Source organism: Phascolarctos cinereus, unplaced genomic scaffold, assembly GCF_003287225.1.
Source record: "Phascolarctos cinereus isolate Bilbo 61053 unplaced genomic scaffold, phaCin_HiC Scaffold_5;HRSCAF=322, whole genome shotgun sequence".
In the NCBI taxonomy this organism is placed as follows: domain Eukaryota; kingdom Metazoa; phylum Chordata; class Mammalia; order Diprotodontia; family Phascolarctidae; genus Phascolarctos; species Phascolarctos cinereus.
In genome coordinates this window covers 213,820,676-213,837,875 of record NW_027555958.1, presented here as the reverse complement: position 1 = coordinate 213,837,875, position 17,200 = coordinate 213,820,676, and the positions used below count along the sequence as shown (strand labels likewise).

Genomic DNA, 17,200 nt, shown 5'->3' with positions numbered 1-17,200 from the left:
CTAATACTGGATGTACTTACTCAGATTGTTTTTTGCTGTATAGGGTGTGGATAAGACCACTGACAACCTCCTTGAAGGAGTTTGGGAATGTGTACTGGGGTGGGTTTATTAACACTTGATTGGGAGGAATCATGGTTCAGTCAAAAGGGCCTTGAATTTGGAGTCAAATCTTTTCTCTGTCACTGTCTTTGTGACCTTGGTCAAGTAACTTGATATTTCTGAGAGGGTCACTCAGATTTCCTCATCCTTCAAATGAGGGGGTTGAATGAAATGTCTTTAGGTCCCTTTCAGCTCCACATGATTGATTCTATAATTAAGTTCTAGATCTTGAGGTTAATTGGATTCACTTGCATGGTTGTGGTCGGAGTAATCCCTTTGTATGTGTGTGTGTGTGTGTGGGGGGGGTTACTGGCAGATTGGCAATAGCTCCTTTTTAGAGATCCTGAGAAAGACAAACAAAGAAACCAGAGACAGGATGGACTTTAGTGGCAGGATATGAGCAAAACCTGTGCCTGTGCATATCCTTTCTTCTCCCTCCTCCACAAAGAGCTTATTGTAGCTATGGGTAACAGCACTTTGCAGTCTCCCATGCCCTCACATACCTGGCTAGTTTGGTGAGGAATGTTCTTGGAGTTTGTTTTCCTCTACACTAAGTTCCTGGACTAAGCTATGGAGAGGCAGAAGTGGAAGTTCTCTAACACATAGACATCACCTACATAGAGAGGAATCATACGGCTTACTATTGAGAGTTCCTATGCCCCAAACTTTTGTGAATAACGCCTCCAGTTCCTGAACTATAGTCTAGTATATGGGCCTGAAGCTGAACAAAAATCCAGGATGTTGCCTTATGCTAAAATGGTTGAGTTGTTGAGATGGGCTTATCCAATGAAAGACATGGGGTTAGCTCTCTGGCAACCACAAAAATTTGTTCTCTGAGAACCAAAAATTTGCAGTTTGTTTTTCATGCTTATAGACACTGGAGAAAATTTCCTTGAGGGTGGGAATTGGCATTTATTAAGTACTGTTATGTGTCAGGCACTGTGTTAAGTACTTTTAAAATATTGTCTCACTTGAACCTCGCAACAACGCCGTGGGTAGGTGCTATTACTATCCTCATTTGATAGTTGAGGAAATTGATGCAAACAGAGGTTAAGTGACTTGCCTACTGTCACACATTTAGTAAGTATATGAAACTGTATTCCAGGCCCAGCACTCTATCTACTGTGCCACCAAGATGTCTCTAAGGATAAAAACTTAAGATAGATCCCAAAAGCTAGAAGCCTATATCAATCCCTGGGCTAGAGAGGGAATTTAATAAAATAAAAGCCTGAAATATTTCTAGCACCCCTAAATGTATTTCCTTCCTGAGGAGAATCCAAATCATAAGGTGTTGCTTTGAGTCTAGAATAATATAGAGGTCCTTAAACCAGAGCTTAGAGTTGAAATTGGGATTCCTTGAACAAAAGGATAAGAATGCTATCACTTGTTTACAATCTACCCTGAGTCCTCAATGTTTTCCATTTTCCATAGAGTAAAATAAAGACTGACAAGAGATACATACATGCATATTAAGAGAATCCTGGATACTAGCTATATTTTATTATTAGTTGGGGGATACTGGGTGGGAGAAAATAAAATAAATATGACCATTGTGGCCACTTTCCAACAACAACAACAAAAATTGAATTTGATCCATGTAAGCCTGGAACTTGGACCCTTGAGCTATTGGTTCCATTTGCATAAAGGTAGGCAAATGAGATCACCAAAGTAGAGAGTAAAGAGTGAGGGAAGAAGCCTTGGGACTGAATCTTGGTAGACATCCACATATAGAGGGCAATGAGTATTGAACTTCTCATTCATATTAGAGTGCCTAATTCACAAACCAAGATTGTCAAATGCTGGAAAGAGGATAATGAGGTCAGTAGTTAAGAACCTTCCTCAAAACCTGAAGTTGTTGGCTACAGTTAGTTCTTCATTAAGACAGGACAAGGTATGTTCATTTCTGTTCTTCTGGTGCAGTTCCATTAAGCTCTTTCAGTTTATACAATATTTGTATCAGGTTGGTCTGAGCCTTCCTGGAAAAATAAATATTTGTGGTGCAGTAGAGAACACCAGTGGCAAATGGGTCAGCCACAGTTTAAGAGCTATAGCACTTATTGACAAATTGGAACAAAACGACCCATACCCTTGAAAGGATCCCCAGCATGTAATATGTCATTTTAAGGTCAAGGGCCTGCAACATAACAACCACTGATTGAAAATGGGTTTGAAAAGTCAGTATTCACATCTTCTAATGTCTGACCTTTTGAATTATCTATCAATAAAAGAAATGTCGACACTTGCTCCTGAAACACGGCATTTAGATGGTTTCTCTGCTAAAACGTGTATCCAATTAACCAACCATTATTACTGGACCATGTGCCTGTTTAAGTGGAGGCTTCTTCATGCCTTGATGTCAGTCATGAAAACATTAATGTCATTTCTGGCTATGTGTAGTCAGATTAATGGCTGGCTATACCAGTGCTTAAATCCCATATTAAATTAAAAGAAAGAACAAAATGATGAAAGGAAAATTCTATATGCAATTTTTAAGAGTCAAGCCAATATAAAACAAGTTATTGATTCTGAAAAATGAGAAGTGAAAGAAAGTAAATACAGTTTGTCTAATGATCACAATAAACATGTTTGTTGAATCAAATTTAACTTCTTAGAATTTTGCAATGTATCAATAATCATAATGAAGAGGTCAAAGTAATCTAGAAACTGCCAGCTAGGACTTGATCTCCTTGCTTGGCAGGGGAAACTGGCAGCAGATGACAACATTCTATTTGAGTAATATATCATTTTCAAAGCATTACAGCTAATGATCATGCGAAATTTCAAGAAATATTGCCTCTTAAAACAATAACAAAGCAGTGTAAGAGGAAAAGCTTGCTGCCGGACACTAAGATCTTTCCACAAGAATTTATGATATTAGCTTAATGATTGATCATCTATGGAGTAATTATTAAAGTTTACAAACCACTTCACACATATTAACTTGATACTTGTTTTTGAAACTACAGGTATTTCCATTGGTATTGTACATATGAAAATATTTTTAGCCCAATTTCCCAGTTGATAAATGATCAAAGGATATGAACAGGCAGTTTTCAGAGGAAGAAATTAAAGCTATCTATAATTGTGAAAAAATGTTTTAAATCACTATTGTTTAGAGAAATAAAATCAAAACAACTCTAAGGTATCACATCACACCTATCAGATTGACTAACATGACAAAACAGGACAATGATAAATGTTGGAGAAGATGTGAGAAAATTGGAACACTAATGCATTGTTGGTGTAATTGTGAACTGATCCCCCTATTCTAGAGAGCAATGTGGAACTATGCCCAAAGGGCTATAAAAATGAGCATACCCTTTTACCCAGCAATACCACTTCTAGGTCTATATCCCAAAGAGATCATAAAAAAGGGAAAAGGACCCACGTGCACAAAAATATTTATAGCAGCTCTTATTATGGTAGCCAAGAATTTGAAATTGAGAGGATGCCCATCAGTTGGGAATGGCTGAACAAGTTGTGGTATGTGAATATAATGGAATACTATCTTACTAAAAGAAATGATGAGCAGGCAGACTTCAGAAAGACCTGGAAAGTCTTGTATGAATTGATGACAAGTGAAATGAGGAGAACCAGCAGAACATGGTACATAGTAACAGCCACATTGTACAATGACTGACTTTGATAGACATCTCTTTTCAGTAATGCAAGGATCTAAGACATCTCCAAAAGACTCATGATGGAAAATGCTATCATATCCAGAGAAAGAACTATGGAGTCTGAATATAGAGGGAAGCATACTATTTGCCCTACTTTTCCTTTGTTGTTTTGTTTTGTTGCTTCATTCTCGTGATGCCACCCATTAGTTCTAATTGTTCCTTGCATCATGACTAATGGGAAATATGCTTAATATGAATGTGTAAGTAGAGCCTATATCCGATTGCACACTGTCTTTGTGGGAGAAGGTAGGAAAGGAAGGGGGAGAAAATTTAAAACTCAAAATCTTATGAAAGTGAATGTTAAAAACCAAAAATAAATTAGTTAATTATTTAAAAAAAAGATTTTTGACCTAGAAAACCTAAGCTCAACATCACACAGCTAGGAACTAACAGAGCTAGGATTTTAACCTAGACCCTCTGATATCAAACTTAGGCCTTGATTGGCTTTAACATGATGTTTTCCAGCATCTCAAAGTGGATATTATGCAAGAATGAAAAAGATTCTAGTTGGCATCATTTTAAAAAAAATCAAAAAGACATGAGGGACTACTGAACAGAAAGCTTAATTTCTCATCTGTAGATGAATAGGAGAAAGAATTTGAGTTTGGGTCTGATAACATGTGAGAAACTATCTATTCCTTTCAACAAACCCAAGCTTCTCCCTGCCTTAAAAGCCCATTTCCTCTCCAGCACTGGGACTCAGAATTATGTAACACCACAGTCATTTACGACTCAAAATTTCAGATGACCCAAAGGGTAATGGATATCAGCATGATGGGTGTAAATAGGTTGTGGCATATTGCTAGTAATGAGTTACACAAAAAGAGTGGAATAAGAAGTGTCATTAAGGCTTAGAAAAGGAAGTTTACAGATCTTATCTAAGTGTTTGGGTTGTTTGTTTCGTTTGCAACATGGAACTCTTCCTTTTAGGAAGATCTAAACTTTTGGCTTAGTAGATATCTTTGAGAATTGCATGAGGCACATGTTGTTTAAGTGATTTAATCAGTGTCACACTTTAAGTGTCAGAGGTGGAATTTGAACCCAGGTCTTCCTGATTCCAAGGCCTACATTTATTGTATCATACTAGCCTCTAGGTGGTGATGGATTTTAGGGGTCCAGGGTCTTATTTCTTAGAGTTAGAGAGTAGGTGGAAAAGAAGATGTCTCTCACCTGTCATAAATAACTTGTTCATTGATGTTGCTAAATGAAGTAACGTATATCCAGAAAAAAAAAATAAATGAATTAGTGAGGAACAGGATACCATTTACAATAACGGCATCAAATGAAGTAAAGTATTATGTTATTATCCCTCAAAATATTCAGAGATGCAGAAGTAGTCCTCTGGAAAATGTTATTGCTCACCTATGGAGGCTTTATGGAAAGACACAACAAACAAGAATTATGCTGGTAACCATCTATACCAGTAGCAGAAATATTCCTATATTGATAAGAAGGCAGATTTATTCATAAATTTACAGGATCATAAATTTAGATCTGGAAAGCACTTTTGAAATTAGCTAGTCCAATTCTCTCATTTTTTAGATGAGTAAACTAAGGCTTAGAGGGGTTAGGTCACTTGCCTATGGTCACAGAGCTGATATGTGGAAAATGTGAACTCAGATCTCTGACTCGAAGATCAACACATCTTTCACTGTATTAACACTCCTTTTCTACAATGAACTATCAAAATAGATAACCTTTATGTTCTTGTAGGAACTCTGTAGGTAAATGGCAATTTATAAAATCTTTATATTTTTAACTTCTTAAAGCATAGTAACCTGTTAATTCCCATTTCCTTGGGACCAAATGTACTTTAGATATTTAAACAATCACATTGATGATTTTGGAAATGTAATAGAGCCAGATTGACATATATCCTTACCTCACTTTCACAGATACATCATACAAAGCAAACCATCCCTAATAGGCCCTCTCAAAGTAATAATGTTTCTGTTAATAGAAGGAAGGAAATGGTGGAAGTTCCTGGTTTTGCCTCTGATTCATCATGTGGCCTTGAACAAATAATTTTGCCTCTCTAGTTCTCAGTTTACTTATATATGAAATGACTTGGTTGGCCTACATAATTAGATAATTAGATAATTTCTAAGAACACTTCCAACACACAAAAACATAGATACAAACTGTCACATGGTTCTAAGAATTTGTAGAATACGGTAGACACACATGTAGAAGGGACCATGGTAGTAGGTACAGGGAATAAAAAGTTGAATACCATATAATTCTTTCCATTCTCTATTCATTCACTTTTTGTCGCTTTCCATATTACCTGGGTCATTCAATAGAAGTTATTTAAGAATATAAAGACCCCCTCTCTTACTAAAGAATTACAAGATATGAATTCCCTAAAAATGTTGTACTGAGGGTTTCTCTGCACAGGTTTACAATACCAATGAGAAAACTGACTGGTTAGGATCCAACCTAAAAGCATTGTCCAGTGCCAAATGGGAGAGTAAAGATAAGAAGGTATTTATTTTGATTAGAAAGTGGCTATTCAAAAAAGCTCTTGTGACTTATTGTCATATTCCCCCAAAATGGCTTTAGTCCAAGTTAGCTCCAAAATTAGAAATATCATTGAGAGGCAAAAATATTTATAACTTTCACCTATTTAGTTCATGAAACTATAAATAGCTAAACCAAGGGAAACATACTTTAAAATTTCATTTGTTTAACACAAAGTACTACATAAAATATATCACCCTCATTTATAACAGAAGCTAGATAATAATTCCATAATCAAAATGTACACATTACTCCAAAGTGAGTGTTTCCTTCTAATTCTAGCTAAGGTGTCAGCGGGTTTAATGTGGTCAATCTTATTAGCTAAAAGGTCACTGTTGGTTTTGGCCTTCATCTAACTTGGCATCAGGTGCTTACTATTTCAGCAATTTATTTGTGCTGAAAGATACATCATGGGAATAAAAGTAGTCACTGTTGCTTTGTGTATTTATTTATACTTTCTTCCAAAACAGCCACTTAGCTCCTTAAACTCAGACACAGCCTACCTTGCAGTAGCTTCTATGTTGTTTAGTCCTCAACCTGGAATTTTAAGGCCTTCCATAGTCTGACACCCAGTTATTTTTCTAGACTTTTCACATTCATCCCCTTAAAAATTTTTACATTATAGCCAGATTAGATTACTTTCTGTCTCCAAGTTTCTGTGCTTTGCTAACTCCCTCCCTATGCCTAGAATGTACTCCATCCTTACCTTGGTCTCTTAGAATCTGTATCTTTATACAAGGCTCAGCTCAGGTACTATCTCCTTAAAGACTTTTTTTAGTCCCTTTGTAAATGTTCCTAACAAGGTAATTTGTTCTTCAAGCTAATCTGCTGAAGGACTAGACATTGTAATGAAGATGAAGAGGTTCAGCAGGAGTGGAAAAGTAAGGAAGTCATAATCAAAGGCAGCCATTACAATGGTGTTCTGCTAAGGTGGTGGTGGGTGGAGGACTGGATTAATTTTAAAGGGATCTACATTTGAAAACTATTTCTGTTCCTTACTACCTATGTGATTTGAGGCAAGTTACTTCCACTATCTTGAGCATCAGTCTCCTCATCTCTAAAAAAGAGATCGATGGACTAGATCAGGCGTTCTTAGTGGACACCATGAATATGAATAGATCTCAAGGAGTCTCTGAGCTTATATGGGAAAAATACAGATTTATTTTTACCAACCTTTAATTAAAATTTAGCATTTCATTCAAATATTAATGTAGAAAACAAACACTGTTCTAAGAAACGGTACATAGCCCTCATCAGACTGCTAAAATAGTGCCAATGACACACAAAAAAATGTTAAGACCCTCTGATTAATTCCAACTCTAAATGTTTTGTTTTTAAGTCATTTCTGACTCTTTCTGACCCTATTTGGGGTTTTCTTGGCAAAGATACTTGGCAAAGATAATGGTTTGCCATTTCCTCCTCAGCTCATTTTACAGATGATGAACTGAGGCAAATAGCATTAACAGACTTGCCCAGGGTCACACAGCTGGTAAGTGTCTGAGGCCAGATTTGACCTCAGAAAGATGAGTCTTCTGACTTCAGGGTCAGGCACTCTATCCACTGTGTCATCTAGCCACCCAAAACCCTAAATCCATGACACTAAAAACTGGAGGCCTTGAAGGTGGAATACCTCTGAGTGATGATTAGGTAAAAGGTGTGACCACACTTGTTAGTGACTGAAAAGGAGTTGAGAATGATTAAATACTTTTTAGCAGTCCTGCTCCTAAGAGTCTACTCTCACTTTAGGAAAAGAAAGATTTATAAGTTTAGGTAACTTAACTTTGTAAGGTGAGGAAACGGTCAGCAATATTGAATTATCTTCATTTGATGGGATAAATGACCCTTGCTCCTCCTAATCACCAAACATGAGCTTCAGTGATGCTGCTTCTCTTGGATGAATGACATGGTTATGAATTTCTAGTTACTATTTGGATTCAGTAATCAGGCTGCAGGTACTAAAAACAACTCTATATTATGATCTCCACACTAACCATCCCTTCAAGGCACCTCCTAAGGGTCTGTGAACACCTATTAATAACAAGCACAGCAGTGTTCTCTACCTTCTCCCCCTCCTGCACACCATGAGCCTTGATATCAGTCCATGCTTTGATCTCTTACTTAAAGGATGCCAGGTTCTTGCTGGTTATCTAAGCCTGAGTACCCTTATCCAGAGTCTGAATATTTGAATCAGCTACAATTTTTTTTTTTATCTTTGGAAAGAGTAATTTTTTAGGATCGATTTCCTTTGGAGGACTGTATCCCTTTAGGGATGGTTTCATATTGTTCTTCAATGCAGAGTACCTCCTTTTACTGTTAGTATATAACATTTATATTCATTGTATTTCTACTCTCCTATTTCTTTTCTTAGAGCACTTATCTTTAGAAGTATTTTAATTATTCTGCACATTCCTTCAATTGGCATCCACACAGCAGTGACACTTTTAATGCTCTGCAAAATTTCCCTAACACATACGAGACTCTGTTGTATGAGATTGCCAGCAGAGTGCTTTTTTTAAAGCATTTTAATTTTTTTTTCAATTCACAGAACAAAAAAAACATTTCCATAGCATAGTACAATAAGAAAGATGATTACACATGAATACAAATTTAATTTTTAAAGAGGGTGTTAATGTCTTAAAAACCCTTTTAAGAATCATGCATTGAAATTCACTTTCTATTGCTATATGTGTGGAAGCAATACACTTCTAATTTGTTTTTCCCTCCTAAATTTATTTTCTATTAATATGAAATGACACTTTTTGGGGCATACATCCCAACCACAGCAGTGTTCCATCTGTCAGTCTCGAAGAAAGGAATGGCACACTTGCATGCCATTCTTCATTTTGTAAAACAGGCAGGGAGATGAGGAGAAGCAGAATTGCTAAGCCAAGTGTGGGGGTGGAATAGCTGGACAAGGGAAATGAGCCTTATTTGTGCAAGTTATCTTATTACTCCTGGATTAAACTCCCTCAGTACAGGAACCATTATTTGTCTCTATATTTCTCCAAAGCAGAGCACAATTCTCTACACCATAGGGGAAAGATGTTTAGTATAGGTGAAGGAAGGAAGGAATGAACAAAGGGAGGAAGAAAGGGAGGGAAGGAGGAAGAGAAGGTGAATAGGAACAGGCAGAATGGGGAGGGAAGAAAGGGAGTTGGGGAAGACAGAGACAGAAAGAAGAATCAACAACCTAAGAAGCAAAATGAAAAGGAGGACTGGAAACAGAAGGAATATGGCTCTAGGGTGAATCTGAGATCAGGATAAAAGGCCAACATCCAGGATATGTCCCCCAAATTACATTTTACCCTAAATGAGATAGATGTTCCTTTAAGGCACCTTTGATTTTGATCACTCTTGTTTCCTAATATTATGGCTGATAATAATTCTAGATGTGTCATGTATTTATTTTCTTATTGAAATGAAGATTGGCTCTATTTGGTCCTTTCAAGCCAGCTCCACCGTGGGAGTTCTTTCAGTCTTTTTCTCTGTGTACACACATGCTTTCCTGCCTGTGTTTTTCTTTATGAAAATTTGTATCTTTTCACCTTGAATCTTTCATTCATTTCTCTGCATCTAATTCTGCAAGATTATTTTCTTTCTCTTTCAGAGGTTATTTTGGTTTAGAAAATATTGGTCCATGCTTGAATCAAATTTCTTCATTAACACATTATAATGAACATTCCGATTAATTTTATGTTAAATGCTTTTCCCTGAAGTATTAAAGCAATAGATTTCAAAGGCCTTTGCTGACCCTTTGTGGCAAAAATAGGAACTGCATTCCTTTGGAATTTTGTGCTTTGAGATTTCTTCCATAATTAAAATTGTCCAATTAGTGCTGCATTCATGTAAACTTGTAATTAAGTGCATAGCAAAAAGGTAAAGACTCTGTCATGGAATCTTCACTCAACATTTAGGCTAGGGAATGAAACTAAGCATTAAGTGATTTCAATCTATTACAATTGTCTAAAAACATGTTGTTTTTCCAAATGACACGTGATGTAATGGATGTGTAGCAGATCTGAGAGCTGATCCAGATGCCAGGAGCCAGGAAGCCTCAAATTCAAGTCCCATCTCCAATACCTAACTCCTTCATTCTTTAGACAACTCTTTAAGACAATAAGTTGCAGATAAAGTACTAATCTATTTTGGAAGAGGGACTTTCTCATGCAGGAATTCTCTAGTGCAATGCAATCCCAAGTCAAAGCTTATTTTATTTTTTATGCCACCTTTATTTCTGAAAACATCTCTCCCTCTCTCTCTCCACTAAACAATTTATTGCTTGCTATAATTTTTAAAAGACTAAAAAAGCTTTTCAGAAAAAAAATCAACAGATTAATCACATATGATACTATATTCCATATTCCACATACACAGTCCCTTTCTTCTGACAAGAAGAGAGTGAAGTGTATTGGGATGTGATTTAATGTTAGTGAAAGAAAATAACTATTCAAGGTTTTAAACAATGAATTAAACATAAATTTATCCCTCCCAGGATTCCCAATAAGATACCAATCATATTCATTTGGAGTCTTCCTCCTCCTCTGTCATTATCAACATTATCATCACCACCACTACCACCACCACCACCACCAGCACCATCATCATCATCATCTTCTTCGCCATTGTTGCTATCATCTTTCATCATCATTTGAAATGTCCCCGTGAGTGCTCAGATTGGGTACAACTTCTTGTAATCTGATTCCAGTAGAAGGTAAGGTCCTTGAGGGCAGGAGTTATTTTTCAATTTAATGTATCCCTAGCTTTTAGACTGGGCCTTTCCGTCAGATACTAAATACATGTTTCACTAATTTATAGCTGTTTAGAATAATTTCTTATTCCAGGGAATTAATTGTCTTAATTAATTTCAGTAATATTCATTCTAACTTTACTAAGCTTCTCTTACCATTGAGTAGATAAGTACTTCCCTATTCATTAATATGGTTTCCAAATTCATTTAGCTTTTAAGCAAAGAACAGGTAAACTATGTAAGATCAATTCCTATCCTTATATCCTCTTGTGTATAATGGAGGAGTTTTTTGGTTTTGTCTTGTTCCCTGGAATTCCCATCATTTTCCACTTAACTAGTGTGAGGAGCAGGGCTGCCCCTCCATGGAAGCAGAAAGAATAATTTCACATACGGTAGGATTTGAAGGGCAGACCAGCTCCTGTCTCTTAAAATCTCCCCTGCTGGCTTAATTAACATAAGATCTGAAATTCCTATTCATCAAACAAAGATAGTATCTTTAATTGGTCCCTGATAAATGCATTACTACTTCTTGACTACTTTAATATGAATTAATTAGATTAGTTACTGTACCTAAGAGAAAACAGAGACCTGGGGAAAACCATACATAGGACAGACAAATTTTCATGTGATAGGAGGTAGGAGGGAAAGTTGAGAGATGGTCTAGTAGAAGATGAGGCCTACCCAAAATGGAAGATCCCCTTCTGTCTGTCTGGGCCCCTGCGGGGAGAGGTAGTGACAAAAGGAAGGGAAGGAGTATCAAAAAAGAAGGTCAATATGGGCACTGAAAATAAAGTGTGCCTTTCTCATTTTGCCTTCAGTGGAAGAGAGTAAGTTCTCTGAATCCTTAATGTGTACCTGGCAAGGAGAAGTTGAGCGAATGTAAGCAAAAGCACATCCACTTAGACATCATTAAGTCTCTTCTCTTTCCTGCGGAGTCAAATGAGGACATCACTGCTACCTCCTTAAGTCTTGGGGTTGCCCTTCACATGTTTTGAGCCAAAGAATAATGAGGCCTTTGCTTTGAGGCAACGTGGAAGAATGGATAGAACTTTGAAATTAGAAAGGTCTAAGTTTAAATCCTGCCTCAGAAAATTACGAGATGTTTGATCCCTGGCAAATCATTTAACCTCTCTGCCTCTGTTTACTCATCTTTAAGGTGGGGGGGAGGGGTTGGACTCAATGACTTTTAAGGGTCATTGTAGCTCTAAATCTATACTTCCTGTGATCATTTTATAGATATGCTAACATCATTGTTTGGATGGATATCAGGAGGTCACACATAGCTCTAGAACTAGAAGGGAATTTAGTCACCATATAATCCAACCATTATCAAATGATGGTGATGATGAGGATGATAAATTATAGATGAAGCAAATGTTTCCCTAGGAAGATTAAGTGGCTTTCCCAAAGTCACACATGTGGCCTGTCCTCTCTTTCTAATCCTTAGTATTCTCCTCAGTGATACAGTGTAAATGATTTCCTCCATTCCTGAAATGGGGATTTAATGAAGAGAGAGTTGAGAGTATTCATTGAGCCCCTGATAAATACCACAAGAGAGAGATGCTACTCAGACGGTAAACATATTCAGAGTAGTTGGTCTTAAAGCCCTTATTTTTCCAGAGTCACAATTTTTCCTAGGAGGGGCAGCTAGGAAGAACAGTGGGTAGAGCACTAGGCCTGGAGTCAGGAAGACCTGAGTTTAAATTCAGCCTCAGACATTTTCTAGCTATGTGACACTGGGCAAATCACTTAATTTTTTTTACCTCAGTTTTCTCATCTGTAAAATGAGCTAGAGAAGGTAATGGCAAACCACTCTAGTTTCTTTGCCAAGAAAATCCCAAAATGGGGGTAAGGAACAGTTGGACATGACTGAAATGATTGAGCAACAAAGGGGTCTGAATCCTGGCACCAATGGTAGACTAATGCTTGGTATGATGTCCCCCTTCTAGCCCTCTACACCACATACACAAAACATGCCTTAGACTGCTCAGATGCTATAAGTGATAGGAGAGAACTGAGCCAATTTAAAAAGTCAGGTAAAACTATGTTTTAAAAGAGTGTCCTGTTTATCTTGTCCAGGACAAAGACAATCTGAACAGTCTGAGCCATTTGTTGACTGAAAGTACAAAACCTGAACGTGAATAATGACAAGTTTTGACTGGAGATAATGCTGTTCATTTTCTAGCCTGCTGTGACCTATGTGGCACTGACTTAATCATGCATCTTATAGTGTGAGGAGAAATGTGTGTGTGAGTGTGTGTGTGTGTGTGTGTGTGTGTGTGTGTGTGTGATGTAAGTTTTGCTAAAAAATAACACTGGCAGAATCACAATTTTCAAATTCAAAACCTATCATTCTCCATTTTTTGAGCTTGGCTGAGTTTTAAGAACTGGGCTGTTAAAGTCTCAAATCAGGTGTGAAATCCCCTAAAATCAAGCTTCAGAAATTCAGACATCCTTTGGTAAGCATTTGATAGGGCCTGAAGGGACAGTTGAGTTTCAATGGTTGGAAAAAAATAGAGTTTTAATAAATAAAATTCTTAGTAAATTGTAAAGTCACTATTTTCAGTTTAGAAAAAACTCAAACTTAAATCATTTGTAATATTTCTTTAGCTTCTTTCAATATAATGTTGATATGGGCATGTGATTTTGTCAAGCATATAACAGGAGTTCCTCTGTAACTTAAAGTCTTAGGAAGTTGCTTGGGTCTACTGAAAGGGTAAGTCACTTGCCCAGGGTTATACAGACTATATGTATCAGATGTAAGACTTGAACCCAGGTCTTACTGACTTCCAGGTTATTCCTCTATTCTCCATCTTAGATTCATTACTTAAGGTTTTTTATCCTAATCACCAGGAACTACTTCATTTAGGCTATGCTGATAATAGCCATGCCGTAGTATTGACAGACAAATAAAACCCAGATAGTAATTTGTAGCTAAGGTAATCCAATAATAGTGATGATTACAATAATAGTTATTATTGTTGCTGTTATTATTGTTATAGCAACTCATATTTATATAGTCCTCTAAGGTTTTCAAAGCACTTTACATATCTCTTTTGACTTTCACAATCCTATGAGGTAAATGCCATTTGTACCGGTATCTCCATCTTACAGAAAGGAAACTGAGGCTGAGAAAATGGAAACAGAAAGTAAATATGCCCAGGCTAGTTAGATGAGCTGGAGAAAGAAATGACAAGTCACTCCAGTATCTTTGCCAAGAAAACCTCAAATTGGCTCACAAAGAGTCAGAGACAACTGAAAAATGACTGAACAAAAGCAATGAAGTCAATCTTAAGGCCCCTGATTGTCCAGAGTCACAGCTGTGCTTGTGTAGGGACCAGGATCCTGACATCACAGCACAGACACACATCAGTGCCTAGCATAGTACTTTTTTCCCCCTCACCAAGGTCCAATACCACCCAGTTACTATCTGAGGCAAGATTTCAACCAAAGCTTTTCTGATTGAGTCCAGAGTCCAGTACCCTAATCTCTTTCTCAATCTGCCTCTCATTAACTCATCAAAAATATCTAAGGAATCTTCATTCTGATGCCAGTGATTATGCAATTTTTTGAATAAACAAATATCTAGGAGAACTAGAGAACAGTAGAAAGAGCTCCATTTCAATGAAAAGCCAAGACAACTTTCAAAGGTAGGAGCAAGTGAGGGAAGTCTAAATGTGAATGTGCAGAAAACTTCAGATGACAAAATCCAGCTAAAAAGTAGTAGAGAGGGGGAAATGTTGAGGTTTTCTGTGATTCCCATTCTACTCACTTACATGTCCTTCAATTCTCTGAATAAATAAATTGTAATCTAAGCTACACTTTTTGGAGTTCAGGTGCAAATCAATTTCATGGTCGCCACTATTAAGAGATGGAGTCACAGACAACTGGAGTTAACAGATTCTCCAAAACATAAGATGGATGATTCCAGTCGTCTTCTCCTCTCAGAAACTTCTCATGGGTGAAAAATATTCATTTTAAACTGTTGTATTCAGCTGCCTGATTGGCCACTTCTCTAGAAAGATGACATCTAACTTTAATCATCTTTACTTTCCCATTAGGATATTTCCCTATCAGTGGAGAACTAAATAGCTTAGCAAAGCTTTTTCATGGGCTGAGTTATCTCTGAGTCCCAACTCATTTTTCTTTCAAAATTAGTTTGTGTTGCAGTGTGGAAGAACCATCACATGAGGACTGTTACCAACTACTTCATCGTCAACCTTTCCCTGGCGGATGTGCTTGTGACCATTACTTGCCTTCCAGCAACACTGGTGGTGGATATTACAGAGACTTGGTTCTTTGGACAGTCCCTCTGCAAAGTGATCCCTTACTTACAGGTATGGTTACTTTCTGTTGTTTGTTTGAACATTACTACAGTGTCTTTTTTTTTTTTTTGGCTAGGCAATGGGGTTAAGTGACTTGCCCAGGGTTACACAGCTAATAAGTGTTATGTGTCTGAGGTCGGATTTGAACTCAGGTCCTCCTGAATCCAGGGCTGGTACTCTATTCACTGCACCACCTAGCTGCCCCTACATTGTCTTTTTAAAGGTTCCCTAGCAGAAGGACTAGTACAGAGGTGTCAAACACCATCCCACTACCAACACTCTCAAATGTGGCCTGCAATAGATAAAAATGTAATTGGAAATATCTAATAAAATAAATAAAAACACAATATAACAGATGAGTGTTTTTCTAAGGTAACACTCAGCCCACAAGAATCCTAATATATTATTTAGTCACACCATTTCTAGCCACCTGGCTAGTACATGGCCAAAACAATACCATAGTTATAGGAAGCTGAAATGGCCATGGAAATTACAAATGAGACTTTCAGAAAAGATACAAGGCAGTGAATGAAAATTCAGTATCCTGAGGGATATGGAATTATCTTCTTTTGTTGTCCTTTTTCTCTGCTATCAAAGGAGAGATCAGACTGGATAAGTCCTGATGTTCTTTCCAGATCAAATATTCATATTACATCAGTCAACAAGCATTTATTAAGCATCTACCTGCATCAGGCATTGTGCTAAATGCTAAAGATACTAAAAGAGACAAAAGATTGTCCCTACCCTCAAGGAGATAAAAATATAATGGAGACAACAATAAGTCAACAGATATGTACAAATAAACTGTATACGAGATAAATAAGATATAATCAACAGAGAAAAGGCACTAGAATTAACAAAAGTTGGGAAAGTCTTCCTGTAGACTATGGGAATTTAGTTGAGACTTTAAATGAAGCCAGGAAAGCCAAGGAGGTAGAGATGAAAAGAAAAGAGCATTCTATGTTTGAAGGACTGACAGAGAAAAAAATACATGAAGCGGAGAAATATAAATGGCTTTTTCATGGAATAGACAGGAGGTCAGTGTCGACAAATCAAAGAGTGCATGGTTGGGAGTGTAGTGTAGAAGAAGTTAGGTTATAAAGAGCCTTGAGTGCCAAACAGCAGATTTTGTGTCTGACTCTGCAGAAAATAGGGAGCCAGTGGAGTTTATTGAGTGTGTGTATGTTGAGAGGGGTGGTGTGTGACAAAGTAGCTGATTCTGAGACTTTGTAGTCCAGACAAATGTGTCCCCGAGAAGGGCAAAGGTAACAGGTGCTAGATAAAACAATGATAATAATCATAATAATAACAATGATACTAATGGTAGTTTTTTCTACAGTACTGCAAGCTGAGTAAAGTTCTTTATGAAGCAGCATCAACAACAGAAAGAACATTGATTCTCAAATCAAAGAACCTGGTTTTAAATCCCATCTCTGACGCTGACACCTGTATCTGCTTGGGCCAGTCATTTTATCTTCCTTGGCTCCAGTTTCCCATCTGTACAATGTGGGAGATGGACAAGGTGGAATCTGAACTCACTTCTAGTACCAGATCTATGATCCTCTATGATCTCATTTTAACTTTATGACAATAACCTGTGAAATTGATTATTATTGATATTATTATTATTATTACAGATGAGGAAACCAAGACTCAGAGATGGTGATGAACTTACTCCTAGTAACATAGTAATCATAAAAAATGGGATTCAATCCCATTTCCTCCTAACTCCAAGTCTGACTTTCATTGCCTTTTATGACATTGACTCCTTTAACTGTCTAGTAGGAACACTTTAGAGCAAAGGAGGTACCGTCCCTTTTTTAGTTCAG

At 37.1% G+C, this 17,200-nt stretch overlaps 1 protein-coding gene across 1 annotated transcript in view; it reads left to right on the top strand.

The window, feature by feature from the left end:
* The window catches only part of HCRTR2 (hypocretin receptor 2), a 184,477-nt gene that overhangs the window by 117,775 nt on the left and 49,502 nt on the right, over positions 1-17,200 (top strand). The window contains exon 2 of the mRNA XM_021000502.2: positions 15,205-15,383. Coding sequence (XP_020856161.2) covers positions 15,205-15,383 — 179 coding nt within the window. The remainder of the gene's footprint in view (positions 1-15,204; positions 15,384-17,200) is intronic.